General features: G+C 41.6%; 1 protein-coding gene across 1 annotated transcript in view; it reads right to left on the bottom strand.

Annotated features, from left to right (window-relative positions):
* Window positions 1-16,830, bottom strand: part of HSD17B4 (hydroxysteroid 17-beta dehydrogenase 4) — a 185,798-nt gene that overhangs the window by 14,569 nt on the left and 154,399 nt on the right. The window contains exons 18-22 of the mRNA XM_072141145.1: window positions 16,572-16,641; window positions 14,327-14,433; window positions 12,961-13,047; window positions 8,368-8,457; window positions 6,145-6,283 (exon numbers count right to left, since the gene is read on the bottom strand). Of these exons, the coding sequence (XP_071997246.1) occupies window positions 6,145-6,283; window positions 8,368-8,457; window positions 12,961-13,047; window positions 14,327-14,433; window positions 16,572-16,641 (493 nt within the window). The remainder of the gene's footprint in view (window positions 1-6,144; window positions 6,284-8,367; window positions 8,458-12,960; window positions 13,048-14,326; window positions 14,434-16,571; window positions 16,642-16,830) is intronic.

The raw sequence follows: 16,830 nt of genomic DNA, 5'->3' as shown, positions 1-16,830 counted from the left end.
TGCGAATCTCCCGTTCTACCACATCCCAAAGATGCTCTATTGCAGTGGTGGCGAACCTACGGCACAGGTGCCAGAGGCGGCACTCAGAGCCCTTTCTGTGGGCACCCAGGCCATCGCCCCAGCACACCAGACAGGACACTGGAAAAAAAGCTAAAATGAGGCAGATTTTTCATCTTGTCCTCAGGAGGCCAATATGATTGAACATTGTTGAGGAACAGGGAGAAATAAGTTACTGCTTTAATTTTTGGTTGGCACCTCGCAATAAATAAGGGAGGGTTTGGGTTGCAGTTTGGGCACTCGTCCGCTAAAAGGTTCGCCATCACTGCTCTATTGGATTGAGATCTGGTGACTGTGGAGGCCATTTGAGTACAGTGATCTCATTGTCATGTTCAAGAAACCAGTGTGAGATGATTCCAGCTTTATGACATGGCGCATTATCCTGCTGAAAGTAGCCATCAGATGTTGGGTACATTGTGGTCATAAAGGGATGGACATGGTCAGCAACAATACTCAGGTAGGCTGTGGCGTTGCAACGATGCTCAGTTGGTACCAAGGGGCTCAAAGAGTGCCAAGAAAATATTCCCCACACCATGACACCACCACCACCAGCCTGAACCATTGATACAAGGCAGGATGGATCCAGGCTTTCATGTTGTTGACGCCAAATTCTGACCCTACCATCCGAATGTCGCAGCAGAAATCGAGACTAATCAGACCAGGCAACGTTTGTCCAATCTTCTACTGTCCAAATGTGCAAATTGTAGCCTCAGTTTCCTGTTCTTAGCTGAAAGGAGTGGCACCTGGTGTGGTCTTCTGCTGCTGTAGCCCATCTGCCTCAAAGTTCGACGTACTGTGCGTTCAGAGATGCTCTTCTGCCTACCTTGGTTGTAACGGGTGGCGATTTGAGTCACTGTTGCCTTTCTATCAGCCCATTCTCCTCTGACCTCTGGCATCAACAAAGCATTTCCGCCCACAGAACTGCTGCCCACTGGATGTTTTTTCTTTTTCGTACCATTCTCTGTAAACCCTAGAGATGGTTGTGCGTGAAAATCCCAGTAGATCAGCAGTTTCTGAAATACTTGGACCAGTCCTTCTGGCACCAACAACCATGCCACGTTCAAAGGCACTCAAATCACCTTTCTTCCCCATACTGATGCTCGGTTTGAACTGCAGGAGATTGTCTTGACCATGTCTACATGCCTAAATGCACTGAGTTGCCGCCATGTGATTGGCTGATTAGAAATTAAGTGTTAATGAGCAGTTGGACAGGTGTACCTAATAAAGTGGCCGGTAAGTGTAGATGATATTAATAGATATTATATTATAATATTACCCATTTCAATGCTTAATGGCCCATCATTTTAAGTCTCTAAAATAAGAGTCAAGCTTCTGTTTAAAGTGTTCAGCTACTGTTGTGGGCTGAAATACTATAGTCTGTCTTTCTGCTTCAGGTTTCATTTTATTGTAATTTTTATGCTTGAGATATGCTCCCTAATGCGAGCTCTAAGGTCCCTTATGGTTTTACCAAGGTACAGCTATTAACTAACACCTTTTGCAGCTACAGTGTCTCCAAAAGAAGTCAAGAGACAAGAAGTCATAAAACCAATAAGTTGATTACAGTTATGGAGTTATGGAGTTATGGCCCATCTCAGCCCAAGTGCAAATACATTTTTGGAACTTGTATCACCAGGGTATCATTTCGATATGTCTATGTAGGTTATAGCACCCTTGGGTCCAGAGATATAAATATCTCAGGATGGGGCCAAAGCAAATGGGTAAGGTTAGGCATCAATGCAATCCAGGGATTCACCCGGATCCAATGATCCCAGAACCCTAAACCTACGACTTCCCTTCAGAAGCTATGACTTCTCCAAGGTTCTGGATGTACTACCAGGCAGGAGGGACCCATGACCCCTCCTGGGGGTGGGCAGAGGTGTGTCTGCGCCTAATATAATCAGAGACCTCGGATGCCCATTGGTTTTTGTCTGGGAACCCATTTACAATCAAGTGCAGAGGAAGATCTTAAAGAGGACCTGTCACCCAAATTTTCGGCACTAGGGGCTGCTTACTAAAAGTAAGCAGCTCCTAGTGCTTGAACAAACGCCGCAGTGTTAGAGTGATAGCGTTACCGGAAACCTCCAGTAACACTGCGGCGGGGTACAGTGTAATCATCGGACGCTGCCTCTTTCCTGGACCGCCCCACTCGCTCCTTAGGCCGGCAGTGACTGCTGCGCGCCAGGCGGCAGTCAGCGCCCTTAACCACGCCCCAACCCCTCCGCCTCATGAATACGTCGGACAGCTTTGTGCGCTGTCCGACAATTACACTGTACTCCGCCGCAGTGTTAGATCGCGTTACTCTATGCATTGCCCACCCTAGGATTATACTCAAGTCAATAGGTTTTCACAGTTTTGTGTGGTAAAAGTAGGTACCTTGCCTTATATTCGGGTCGGCTTATACTTGAGTATATACGGTAATTTGCACTTCACTTCAAAGTTGCCCACACTGAGCCATAAACGGAGAATGAATTGAAAGGTGTTAATCTTCTCGATAAATTAGTGAAAGTGGTTTATTAGGCCGATTTCTGCTTACAGGTTCCTGCATTATTTCTTTTATGTCCTTCACACTTTGCAGCTCACAGAGTTTGCTTACCCGGGCAAACCTATAATTCTAAATATTTGGTATCTGTTCTACAATTTGGCCTCTCACGAAACGACCTTTATAGATTAAAAATATGTTCTCAAAAGAGTAGTATTCTAAAAAGAATAAAAGAAAAGTTACATTTGCAACCGGCACGTGAACTCCTGAAAGCAATTAAAAGTCATTTTATATGTCCTGACTATTGAAGTATTATTCCATGAAGCAAAACATTTCTGCACATCTGAATCATCACTTGACAGATACTAGTCATTTTACCTTGACTTTGCAGAAAATGATGCAGCTAGCAACTAAAACTTACGTCACATTGCTTAGCAACCAAGAAGGCATATTATGTGTGCGCTAGCCATGTTTCTCCCACACCAAAAGCAGCAAGCACTGACTAGAAAACACAGGCGACAGTACACACACATCTGAACAATGCAAAGATCATTACACTATACATTAAAAAAAGAACAACATTGTTTCAACACATCTATATGTACACCCACTCCAGAACACTTCTTCTTATAAGCATAGAATTCCCCAGTTTGATGCTTTTAAAAAATATTCAAATGAGACAGAGAGGCTCTGTGGGTGTGGTCTGTGACCATGCAGGCTGTATGCACGGCCCCATGCCGCAATGTGCCCGCCTAAGCCAGCTAATAAGCAAGTCTTGTGCATCAGTGTTAGCATGTCTGTTTACCAGCTAGTGCAGGGTTTGCAGAGAGCTGGCTTCTCTCTGGGATAGGGGTGAGGATAGGCGGGCACAGAGTAGAGTGGGAATGCATGTTAGTTAGACACAGCAGAGCCCACAGGGGCTCAGATGAGGCCACCAGAGCCCCTCAGGCTGATTTATAGATTTTATAATCTTCATTTTACAAAACCAAGCTATAAGAAGGAATATTCTTGAGCTAAAGATGTACATATTTTACTGTAAGTGGTGTAACATTAGTAAATTTCATGGTAGATTTCCATTAAAGGGGTAAGAAATTGTTTGAAAAGGGATCCCAGTCCCAATGATAGTAATCCATGAATCAAAGGAATGGACCAAATAAATAAAGTGACGGAAGTAGCCAAGTACTGCACTCGGCTATCTCAGTCAGTGCCATAGAGCAGCATGTGTGCTCATCTGTTTTATTTCTTTGGGGTACACATGACACCTGTTATCTCACACCAATACCCCATTTGCTATGTAATATAGTGCTGAAAAAAATAATCTACAAATAATCCTAACTACAGCTAAAAAAATCCCCATTTACTTGTGTTAACATACTGTCCTTTCTTGTACTGTAAATACATCACTAGTAAGCCTGCCCTCAGGTAAAAATGCAAATTATCTCTCCACCATCTTCACACTTTCCAATCAAACAAGCACAAGAACTGTCATGCTTTGGACAATAAGACCCTTCTGTAACACAAGATCAGTACAAGCCAATGTAATTTTTCAATTACAGATGTCATGCAAGTGAATAAACCTCATGAGAATACATGACACTTTCTGAAAGCATTGGAGATTTACGCCCAATATGTTGAAATGAAAACGAAGGATATGAAAAAAATAATCAATGATCATTCACCATGTCTTGAGCACATTTCCTTTCCTTGCATCCTTCTCCAACGCCAAGCTCAAGGACATTGGCTGAGCATGCCAGAGCAGGACTCATCAGCCATGACAGCAATGAGCTGAAGGGTCTGCACAGTCCCTAGTGCTGTCAGTAGCTGTGCCTTGAACATCCACACGGAGCAAGGGCCGAGATGACAAGTCATAGATTAAAAGACAAGGAAACACTGCTGAGTAACAAATTCAATAATGGAACAAGCCCGGCAGCTAGACCCAAAGGATAATGATAAACACTTACAGAAAAAGCCTCAGAGGCTTAAAATTTTACTTGAATTTTTTAATTCATAATGTAAGCCTGGGGAAAAGCTGCAGAACAGCGGGCCTAAACCCATCAACATTAGTAGATTAAAAACAACAATATTTCTCTTGTCACAAAGAAAAAATGTCAAGTTGCTGAAAAGTAAGATAGACAAAAGGCAAATACAATTGTAAACATAGATGAAAGGTACCAAATGTTCTTCATTTTGCTCTTCTGTTATGGTGGACATTAAATTGCTCTGCGTAGTCAATGAAGCAGATACATTAATGTATCTGGACTGGATGTACTGCAGTGCTGCAGCATGCAAAGCATACATTTTACATAGCAGGGTAAGGCTGATATAGACAACTAATAGCAGACAGACTGATCAGTAAAGATTGGCTAGAAGAATGGCTAGGCTTCCACATGGCTACGTCAATGATGCCCACGAGAAGACTTGCATTGGCATTCGGCTATGTTCCATGAAAGATCCATGGTCATCAAACTTTAAGGATAATGGTAATATCAGGTCTTTTTTATACTGTGTAGGGGTGTATATATTTGTAATATCCTTTATTCATGAATTTTGAACAGTTTCACTAAAAACAGGCTGTAGAACAGCAGGTTTGTAATTGGACGACTTGAAGCATGTGATGAGTCACATGCTTGTGACATCACCTCAGGTCCTATTTTTCTGCTCTCCTCTACTACTAACACTCCCAACAAGCCTATTGTTGTCTCTAGCTGTTCTTTACGATTTCCCATGGTTACCAGGAAGCATGGCAAATGGAGATTAGCCTAGGAGGACAAGGTGAAGCCTCTGCTAGCAGTTAAACACATGCAGATAGCGAATAGGAGTAGCAGATAAATGATTATTATTGCTTTGTGCAGAGTTAGGCAAACATTTTTATACTTTATAGCTGTACTTTAACATCACTTCTTCTCTATAACATTGACCATTATGACCCCAAATGTGCACCAATCCCTAGGGGATAATTGACCTATCATTGGAGTCCTATACGACCATTATAATGTGCCCCTAATTGAATAGTATTCCAAATGTAGGTGAACGTTCCCACTTTATTAAATTTGTAAAAGAATAATGAAGATGGTTGAGTATAGAGGCTGTATTGGTCAGTCCCCTAGACGTAGAACGATTAATCTTTATAGAGCGTCCTCATATTCCGCAGCTCTCTACACACCAATGAAGTGATGGTACATAGTGTAAAACTGCTGCACCATTCAAACAGTGGACAAAGGACCCTCCTTTTATGATCCCACTTTCCATCTTATTCTGTTGAAATCCTAAGTTACTATGGCTTACTGCTTTGTAACTATATTTTATTCTTGTAGAGTTTTATTGCAGCAAGTCCCCAGAGGGGATAAAGTACAACCTTCATGCAGTAAAAATGAAACTGAATCCTTCTAAGAAAAATAAGACAATTATCCTGTGTCTCTTTTACTTTTGAAGGCTGTATGAAAAATTTGGTATAGTCAGAATCTTGTTACTGGGACAGAGACTCCGAGGCTAACCGAATCAATCCCAGGTCTCTATTAACTTCAGAGAGATATCAACAAGAGTATTGGACACAAAATAAACCATTTACATTCAGATCCAGATTTTATGTGAAGTGTAATGTAACTCACTCCACTGTGCCGCCGTTTTTCCATTCTTGGTGATGTCCCACTGGAAGACTGCATTCACTTTTTTAACCAGTTCACTCCCAACATCCTTAACACGGCGGCTGATTTCTTCAAAGACCAGGTCACTCTGTAGTCCTAGACCCTAGAAGGCCAGGAACACAACTTGGTTATCTTGAGTACATTCTGCTATACATTATACGGTATGTTTCTGTTACGTTTTCGTATACGTCGGCAGTACTAATACAGTACTATAAAGGCAGCAAATAGCAAGGCATAAACATTTTTCATTTGAAATATATGGTTCAAAATCAATGGCATGTACCATGGAGCAGCATGTCACGCCTGGTAATTCCATTACTCTGTACAGCACGGTACAGAATTTATTTTTTGTAACGATATATAGTCTGGTCGCAGATGCTACAGGAGCAATGGATTTATTGCTCAAGGCAAACAAGATTAAATGTCATACTGGGAATGGATAATATTGGAATTTCCAGCATTTCTGTCCTATATACAATATATACATGTAACACATTTAAGATCTTATAATAGAAAAGCATGAAATAACAGAAGAGCATTCGACACACAGATTATTTTACTACATTAATTTATCTAATACATGTTAGACATTTTCTCCTTTTAGAAAGTAGTAGCTGTTGTCAACGCAATGGCTTCCTATCTTCAGTATGTGTTAAGAAAACATTTCCCTATCCAAATAGACCTTAACAAAGAATATGCAAGCAAAAAAAGTAATAAATAAAAGAAGTGCCCTGTATAATTGTTTTTCCTTTCCTCTTAGCTAGATGACCAAAATAATCCTACATATGCTCATCCAATACATGGCCATCTAGCGCTTTTGTTGTAGTCTGTCAAGATAAAGGGGTTGTACCACATGTTATTGTTATCACCTATCCAAAGAGCAGGGGTCCCTTTCTCAATAAGTGAATAAAGAGGCAGGTCAAGCATGTGTCCTGTTGCTCCATTTAATAAAAAGGAGAGTCAGAAATCCCTAAGCATATTGCATCTCCAGCACTCTCATATACATTGAATAGGATTGCTTGACTTAGAAATCTATAATGCTTTCATAGTAGTGAATGGAGAGAAAAGATGGACGCTTGACTTGGGAATTGGAACCCCAGGTCTAGTCATCATTTAGGGTAGGGGAATAAAAATATTCCTCTCTACAAGTTTTCCACTATTCAAATGATCAATTACAGATTGTGTGCAGGTTTGCTGCGGGTGGAGACTTCTATAAAACATCCCATTGGTCAAGCCCCCACCCCTGCAGGAGATTACTATACCTGGTATAGAAACAAAGCTGATGATACCTACCAAATGTAATCATGTATTTTATCTATTCATTGGTATTTCTGACCATAAAATCACTTACAGGTAGCTGATTCACTTATGTCAGCTTGCAAGCCAGTTAAACTGGTTGACTCCATTGCTGTTACCAAATATCCCCACCTATACAGATAAGGGGCAGTTTACACATCAGTTGGCGCACAGTAACTGATGCAAAAAGTCGATGCAATAATGAGGAGTTAAACTAGCCCTTAGAAATCTAAGAATGTCCCATATGAACACCAGTTTGTAGAAGGGCTATGCTATATACATTTATTAACAATGAGAAGATTTCACAAGAAATATGAATTCTACTATATACTATTCTGTATAGACTAAATCACTCCAAAACAATGGTCTTCAGCTAAACGGTGCACTATAAGAAAGTGTTTCCAAGCCCTGTTGGCATTCGTGTTGTTGTGTGCTAATCGTGACAAAGCTACAAGAGTTTTATTGGATTTTCAGCCATGTATCTTGCAACATTGTGCTGAAAAGGCAAATCAGAAGCAGGGACAACAGAAACACGGCAACAATCAATGGGGACTTCTAAGAGGCATGTCTATTTTTCTTTTCAGATAAATTGTGTTACAGAGAGCAGTGCAACGGCGCCGACAACGGTATTGATGTGCTGTTTTCCCTGTAAACATAATAACAAATCAATATGGCAAGGGAGAATTAAGCTGCACTTTTTTCCACTTGCATCTATGTCTACTGTGAGTTTTCCCACAATAGAAAGGGTAAGGTAATCTATTCCAGATCTCCAGCAACGACCAGCAAGTGAAAGTCCTAGAATCTCCTTATTACTCTAATCTCTAAGAAATCATCTGAAAGGTATCCTAGCATCCATGTAGAACAGCTGTTACTGTTAATACAACTTCCTACCTGAACTGCAGCGTTGGACTCCAGACTATTAACAGTTGATGTAAGGTCAACGTAGGCACCAGCAACGGCAATCTCTCCGGTCTCTTTGACCTGATAAAGGGAAGTAGACATGTAACTTTTTAAGTTTGCATTCATCAAAGAGTCTTAAATAAGAAAAATAAAACTACTAGTCACTTTAGTGGAAGTCATCTCCTTTGACATTTCATGTCCGATCCACTCCACCCTTAGATCAATAGATCTTATTCCTTGTAAGTGAACACTGACATTATTCAATAAATAACGAAAGGTCAAATGTCTTTCAGGCATCTTTAAAGATTTTCCCTCTAAAAGTGCATATGTCCATACACATCAAACTACAGCAAACAATAATGTAGTGTGGTTTAAGTCTAAAATGTACAAAGACTTTAGTCAAATTGGCATCTGACATAAAGTATGATTTGTGATGTCAGTATTATAGAATTCAAGTACGCTGGTCATATATAAAGTAACCAATATCCAGTAAATTTACATTAAGGATACTGTACTTACAGTTTTGGTACTATGCGGGGGAACACTTAATGGAAATAAATAAATAGTCCTAGCTCTCGACCCAAGTCATTAAGTCTCAAAAGTTTTTACATTTTAAGGTCAAGTTCCGAACTAATTTTCCCATACATTCCCCTAATTTATCTCATCAGGCTGGGCTTGTGCGATGTACTGAACCAGAGTTACAGGCAGTTAAATCCATAGGGGAGATTTACTAAGCCTTCTCCACCAGTTTTCTGTGAAAGTCCCAGCCCTAAAATCTATGACAGGTCAGGCCTGATATAAACAGGTCCTACCTGGCGGAGTCTGGGTTCTGATTTACTTATATCCAGCAAAGAAAGTGCTGGCAGGGGGAACTTTAAGACTAGTGTTTAAAATGCCTGTCTTAATAAATTCCCCCCCATAGTTAGAAATGGAAAATATAAATTAGGAGGACAATGAGAGGTAAGAGAAGGATAGATTCTGGAGAATGTTTTACTGATCAGGTGGGCAGAGCCTTTTATTGATTCTGATGTGCCGAAGGGGTGGGGCTTTCATCATACACCATTGCACTGGTGTATGAGAAATGTCCCCCTTTGTCTTAAAATTCAAAATCCTATTTCAGCTGCTGCGGCTCATGCATCTGCATCGAGTTTTAAGTAGCCTCATACTTCAGAGAGATGTTTAACATGCTAACATTTGGAGATTTTAGTTCATAGGAGATTATAAAAAAGAATGGAGCATAATAAGAGCCAAAGTAGTTGGGGTACCCTTTACTGATTACCACTAGGAAGGAATTGAGCATCTGGGGATTGCATTTTATTGTTTTGATTATTGAAGAAAGTTTAATAAAAATTGAAGCAAATTTTGATAAAAAACTGGATTCAGTAGATAAATATGGAGTAAGTTGGGAGAATTTAAAAGTGTTGTGTGCAGGCAAAGTCGAAAAATAAATTGTGCAAAATGGCAGAACTTTTAACAACATGAATACGCCAGAAAACAGATAAATTCCCTGAAAGTTCTGGTATTTAAATGTATTTTTTATTATTTTTTATCCAGATATAATCCAATATATACCTATTCCAATGTAAATTATTTTTATAGGTGTTATTATATATTTAATAAAATAAACATGCACACAAGCCTGCGGGATGGAATCAGGAAAACAGTTTTATGCTGTGTCTTGCCTTACTTCTCCCAATCCGTAATAAATACTCTATTGTAAAGGATATGTATTCATTTTCTTAAGCGGTTTGTCCTCAAGCAATATTCATCTCTCACATTATACAAAGCAAATAGCAGCTTTATTCCGCAGCAATGCAGTACATCAGCAACACAATAAAGATGGGTATTTATGAGTCTTTGGTTTTCAGGATCACATTATAAACTAAAGTTTTACATTGAACGTTTTATGCTTTCGCCTGAATAAGGGATTTCTTTGTTGGTGTTGCAAAGGAACGGCACAAAGCAAAAGGTGAAGGAAAATATCCAGCAAAATTACATTGCGCACAATTGCAGTACAAAGGCTAAAACCAGGCAAAACACAATGGGGCACATTTACTAAGGGTCCGCAGCCGCGAATCCGTCTGGTTTTTCCCGAATATTTCTGCTTTGCGCTGTATTTCACGGGATTGTGGCGCACGCGATCGATTTTTGGCGCAGTCGCGCCGATTTTCACGCAACAGAAATGGGGGGGCGTGGCCACCGGACAACCCGAAGGATTCGGAGAAATCGCGGAATTTAAAAAGCCATTTGTGTCGCAAGATCAAGCACTCACATACACCAGAAAAAAGCAGGTGAACTCCGGCGGACCTCGGCGCAGCAGCGACACCTGGTGAATATCGGCGCACGGACCTTAGTGAATCCCGGCAGAACCCGAATCAGCGCCGGAGAACCCGCCGCTGGATCGCGACTGGACCGGGTAAGTAAATGTGCCCCAATATGAACCAAGTATTCATAGATTGGTTAATAAAACCAGATCAAGTAATATCAGCAATGTCTCCACTGACCAGGGCCGGCGTCAGCACCCGGCAAACCCGGGCAAGTGCCGGGGCCCACAGCTGAAGGGAGGGCCCACTCGTGGCCAATCCCCGTCTCTTGCAGCCTGGTCGTGCCGGGTGCTGGCACCGGAAAGCGGCGCTCCGTTTGCGGAAGGACGCTGCTGTGCGTCTCTGCATGTGAGCGCGGATGCCGGCAGGAGGAGGAAGTCGGCGAAGGGGAAGCTCTACAGAAGATTGAGGTGAGTATTAATTCTTTAATTTTGAATGGTCACATGGGGATGAGGAGGGGGCTTTATATAATGAATGGGAGATGGATGTATATATTGAATGTGGGGGATGAGGAGGGGGCTGCATATATTGAATGGGAGCTGAGGCAGGGGCTGCATATAATGTATGGGGTGAGGAGGGGGCTGCATATAATGTATGTGGTGAGGAGGGGGCTGCATATAATGTATGGGGTGAGGAGGGGGCTGCATATAATGTATGTGGTGAGGAGGGGGCTGCATATAATGTATGGGGTGAGGAGGGGGCTGCATATAATGTATGGGGTGAGGAGGGGGCTGCATATAATGTATGGGGTGAGGAGAGTTCTGCATATAATGTATGTGGTGAGGAGGGGTCTGCATATAATGTATGGGGTGAGGAGGGGGCTGCATATAATGTATGGGGTGAGGAGGGGGCTGCATATAATGTATGGGGTGAGGAGGGGGCTGCATTTAATGTATGGGGTGAGGAGAGTTCTGCATATAATGTATGTGGTGAGGAGGGGTCTGCATATAATGTATGGGGAGAGGAGGGGGCTGCATATAATGTATGGGGTGAGGAGGGGGCTGCATATAATGTATGGGGTGAGGAGGGGGCTGCATATAATGTATGGGGTGAGGAGAGTTCTGCATATAATGTATGGGGTGAGGAGGGGGCTGCATATAATGTATGGGGTGAGGAGAGTTCTGCATATAATGTATGGGGTGAGGAGGGGGCTGCATATAATGTATGGGGTGAGGAGAGTTCTGCATATAATGTATGGGGTGAGGAGGGGTCTGCATATAATGTATGGGGTGAGGAGAGTTCTGCATATAATGTATGGGGTGAGGAGGGGTCTGCATATAATGTATGGGGAGAGGAGGGGGCTGCATATAATGTATGGGGAGAGGAGGGGGCTGCATATAATGTATGGGGTGAGGAGGGGGCTGCATATAATGTATGTGGTGAGGAGGGGGCTGCATTTAATGTATGGGGTGAGGAGAGTTCTGCATATAATGTATGTGGTGAGGAGGGGTCTGCATATAATGTATGGGGTGAGGAGGGGGCTGCATATAATGTATGGGGAGAGGAGGGGGCTGCATATAATGTATGGGGTGAGGAGGGGGCTGCATATAATGTATGTGGTGAGGAGGGGGCTGCATATAATGTATGTGGTGAGGAGGGGGCTGCATTTAATGTATGGGGTGAGGAGGCGTCTGCATATAATGTATGGGGTGAGGAGGGGGCTGCATATAATGTATGGGGTGAGGAGGGGGCTGCATATAATGTATGGGGTGAGGAGGGGGCTGCATATAATGTATGGGGTGAGGAGGGGGCTGCATATAATGTATGGGGTGAGGAGAGTTCTGCATATAATGTATGGGGAGAGGAGGGGTCTGCATATAATGTATGGGGAGAGGAGGGGGCTGCATATAATGTATGGGGTGAGGAGGGGGCTGCATTTAATGTATGGGGTGAGGAGGGGGCTGCATATAATGTTTGGAGGGAGAGAAGGAGGCTGCATATAATCCATGTGGGGGAGGGAGGCTGCATATAATGTTTGGAGGGAGAGAAGGAGGCTGCATATAATCCATGTGGGGGAGGGAGGCTGCATATAATGTATGTGGGGTGGGCGAGGGAGGCTGCATGTAATGGGTGGTGAGGGGATGATATAATCAATATGGGGAAGGGGGGCTGCATATAATTCATTTAATTATTTAATGTTTTGGGTGAAGAGGCTGTATATAAAGAATCAATGCCAGAACACAAGTTTACTGTAAAGGGGCCCACTGAGGCCATGTCGCCCGAGGGCCCACCAAAACCTGGAGCCGGCCCTGCCACTGACCTTAGTCTGAAGGTGGATTCTGTTGCCTTCTTTCCACATTTCAGTTTGCAATGTTTGTCCAGGCAAGACTGGCTTGGCAAAACGCACCTTCAAACATAGAACAAGTTAAAAGGTTACCTACAGGAAAAATTCAATTAATGCATGCAAGGAGCATATAAATAGAATACCCAAGTTATCAGATCCCATTCTTCTAACTGAAAGCTACTTTAATACCTGTCTGAATAAAACTGAACCCACCTCCAGGATGACCTGCCATGGTTTAGGGACATGCTGTACCATATACCAGTACAATCAATCACTTACATGAGTGATAATAGTGCACCCTCTTCAATGCTAAAAGGGCATTATATTTATGACAAATTATTAGATCTGTGTTGGTGAACCTTTGGCACAAGTGGCACCATCTCTGTAGGCACTCACTCCAGCACAAAGATTGCCTGACAGTGACTTTTCCAACCTGTCTTTAGTGGAAAATGAGGTCCCTGGTGACTGCTTCTTTTAAACCAACCTCTTAATATATTATCATGCTCCATATGCCGATCATACAGGACAACTCAGCTTGGGTCTTAGCATACTAGTTGAAAATGGACTTCTGTTTGAGAAGTTAATTTAGTATCTAAATATTTTTGCCCTTGAAATGATTGTAATGGACAACCTTCCACAAAACGGTTTATTTGTATATAACAATGACATGTAAGTTGTAGAGAAGGGATTAGTTCAGGTCAGTTTAGGACCAATACACACGTGTTGTATTACTGACATCAGTCAAGTCAGCTGTGCTTAATCCAAAAACAGTGTAGTAAATACATCCCCATCATTAAAGGGGCGTTATTGAATAGAATGCTACGAGGCCTGCACCATGCTCAGTCTAGGAAATAAAGACTGCAAATAGAGCCTGTTTCATGCAGATGTATGAGGCCAGCTTTAAAAAAAAGTCCAGTCTTATAGAACGACATACCGCTAAATTCTCTACACATACAGTAGCAAATACATCAACAATTTTAATTGTTATAACCTGTGAAGTGGACATCGAGGTCCTGGATATGCAGCATTAGTCCGACTAATGAATTGGGCACTCAAGAAATGCAAATATTATTTTTAGTGTTCTTTTTAGTATCTACATAGATTTTTTTTATCCCATGATAAAAAGAAATAACCGACTGTCCTGAGATCAACTTTAATGCATGTGCTCTGGTTATCTAAAACTCTGGTACGGCATACAATTTTCTCTTATTTGAAAAAGCAGAAATTCAAAAGCTCCACAACTCACTATTGAAACGGCCTACAACGTGATACAATTCTTGTGGAACATTATCTAAATGATTTTATATAAAACAATTCAGAAGCAAAATGCCAAGTACTGTACCTTTATTGCTTTAAACTTGGTTACATCATTATTTGCAAAGTGCTTCAAAACATGCCGGGCAGAAAATCCAAAAGAGCACAGACCATGCAATATTGGTCTTTCAAAGCCTGTGGAAAGGAACCATTGCAGAGCGTAATATAATTTCAGCTATTCCGTATAATATTTACATCAACATACAAGGCTATCGAAAAGCCATAAAAGTTAATTTATTTTCTTCTAGAGCCTTAACCTCCTTCATTGACTGCACCTTAAATGTTCACCATTATTAGAAAAGAAAACGGTAGAGAATCTGTAAAGCAAGAGAATGAGGACCGGCTATTGCTTGATAGCCAAGGGCAAGAACAAGAACTGTATATACATAAAGTGCAGATCGAAATTTGTTAGATTACAAGTAGCGGCTGGCTGCATGTGTGAAAATCTTCAACCATTTATGAGTTTTATCTGAGAAAAGATGAGAAGGTCAAGGCCGGGCTTCAGGGTCTACAAACTATATGGCTGTTGAGAGTGCATTATCATTCTAATGGGACATCAACAACCATTTAGACTACAAAGATTGTCTATGCTTTGTTTCATCTTCTGCAACTAAGGCTAGTATAAAATACAGCTGGAGCATAAAATGCTGGTTAGCTGAGCCAGAAGTCCCTGCATGGAAAATGTTTTTAAAAAAAAGATTCCCGCTTCTTGATGGCGATGGCCTATATATAGTGATCAATATTAAATCTATGGAGATCCAAAAGTTGGGAATCCCACTGATCAAGGGAATCAGATCAGTTGAGAGTAACACAGCATGTCCACTACACAGAACACATAGAACTTTATCCTGATTCTGACACTAGAGGCAGCAGGAAACAGCTGATGGTTTGGGCTCTTAGTGTTGGACCCGGTCAATAAGAGGGGAAACCCCCTTAATAAATGATAAGCAACAGGTCTATAATGTTGTGAAGATGGCTATGACACACACCACATGTGTGCATCCTGTTGCTATCCTGTTTCTTTGGAAAACTTGTTGAAAGGCATATACTGTTACTTTCCCAACGATTAGGGCAAAAAGATACCTTTAAAAGAAATAGGTCACCAGGTTTTACCACATTAAACTACTAGTCCCTCGTGTAGGGCTTGAAATGTCCTTTCTAGAATTCCATCTTTCAAAGAAACCGGTCACCAGGGACCTCATTTTCACTAAGGACAGGCAAATATGCCTTTCTGCCTTCTCTTAGCATTTGACTTACAATTAATTGTTTAATGTACTTGGCTTGCTGATAAAATCAGTTTCTCTGTTTAGTCCCAGGGGTTGGCTTTGGTTTGGATGTATTAAAAAAAAACAAAAAAAAAAACATGTGACTTGGCTGTGCTGCTCACTCCTCAGCTCTCAGCCTTCAGCTTTGTGTTCCTGTACAGGTCCTTTACAGCTCCTTCTTCTCCATTGATATCAGCTCATCACCCTGTGAGTTCTGTTCCTGTGAAGGAGCACAGGGGTGGGGGCTGAGAGCTGAGGAATGAGCAACACAAACAAGTCACATGTTTTAAATGCATCCAAACAAAAGTCAACACCTGGGACTAAACAGGGGATTTTGTCAGGAAGCCACGTAAGTTAAAACACATAATTATAATGTAATCCAAATGCCTGGAGAAGGCAGAAAGGCAAATTAGCAATGCAGCTGTAATGGGCTTCAGCAACCGGTCTTTAGTGAAAATGGGGTCCCTGGTGACAGGTTCCCTTTAATGTGAAGCAAATATGACAGTGTGGTTTAGTGGTTGCATGTGTAGTGTCTGTTCTATAGTACCTTTTGTGTCATATTAAAGATAACCTCCTCTTTTGGATCCCATCAGGCTTATGGTTCTGCAAGTTCCAGTACTGCACCTACAGGCATTTAAATAAAAGGTTGGAACTGGACCTTTATTTGCAGCTTGCAATTACAACTAATGTCTTTAGCTGCCTGTCTCTGGTTCTGTAGTTCACAAAGCCATAAGCCTGTTATGTGACAGATGAGATCTGCATCTTTAAAGGGATTGGTCACTGCAAAGGTGATGTTCTGCTTTCTTGATATGTAAAGCCTTTTACCTCATCAGCCAGACATTCCTGTCCATAAAAAGGCCACAGATGGAGGGTCTTGTGATCTGTGTCCATGAGAAATCGCCCTGCCAAGACCTTAATCTCATATTCATGAATACAATATAATAACTTAAATTATAAATTAAAAACATCAAATGCTAAGGGTACTTCTAAAGGATCTTGTTCACTTACCTCCCACTGCAGCAAAGCTGGGGTCAATGTGCAGAGGATTCCAATCACCACTGAGGCGGTACAGAGCAGCCTGAGGGAGAACGGAGCAAAAGCATCAATCACTGCTACATCTAATTTAATCAGAAATCCGTCTTGGCTACTACCTGACCAGGGTTGTAACACATTTAATGAAACACACTTAATTAAATTTAATTAAAATGAAATGTTCTGCACTAATCAGAAGCTAATTTGCAGGAGTTTGTTAATCTCAACTCCATGC

Source organism: Engystomops pustulosus, chromosome 1 (assembly GCF_040894005.1).
Source record: "Engystomops pustulosus chromosome 1, aEngPut4.maternal, whole genome shotgun sequence".
Lineage (NCBI taxonomy): Eukaryota > Metazoa > Chordata > Amphibia > Anura > Leptodactylidae > Engystomops > Engystomops pustulosus.
This window is presented reverse-complemented; position numbering and strand designations above follow the sequence as displayed.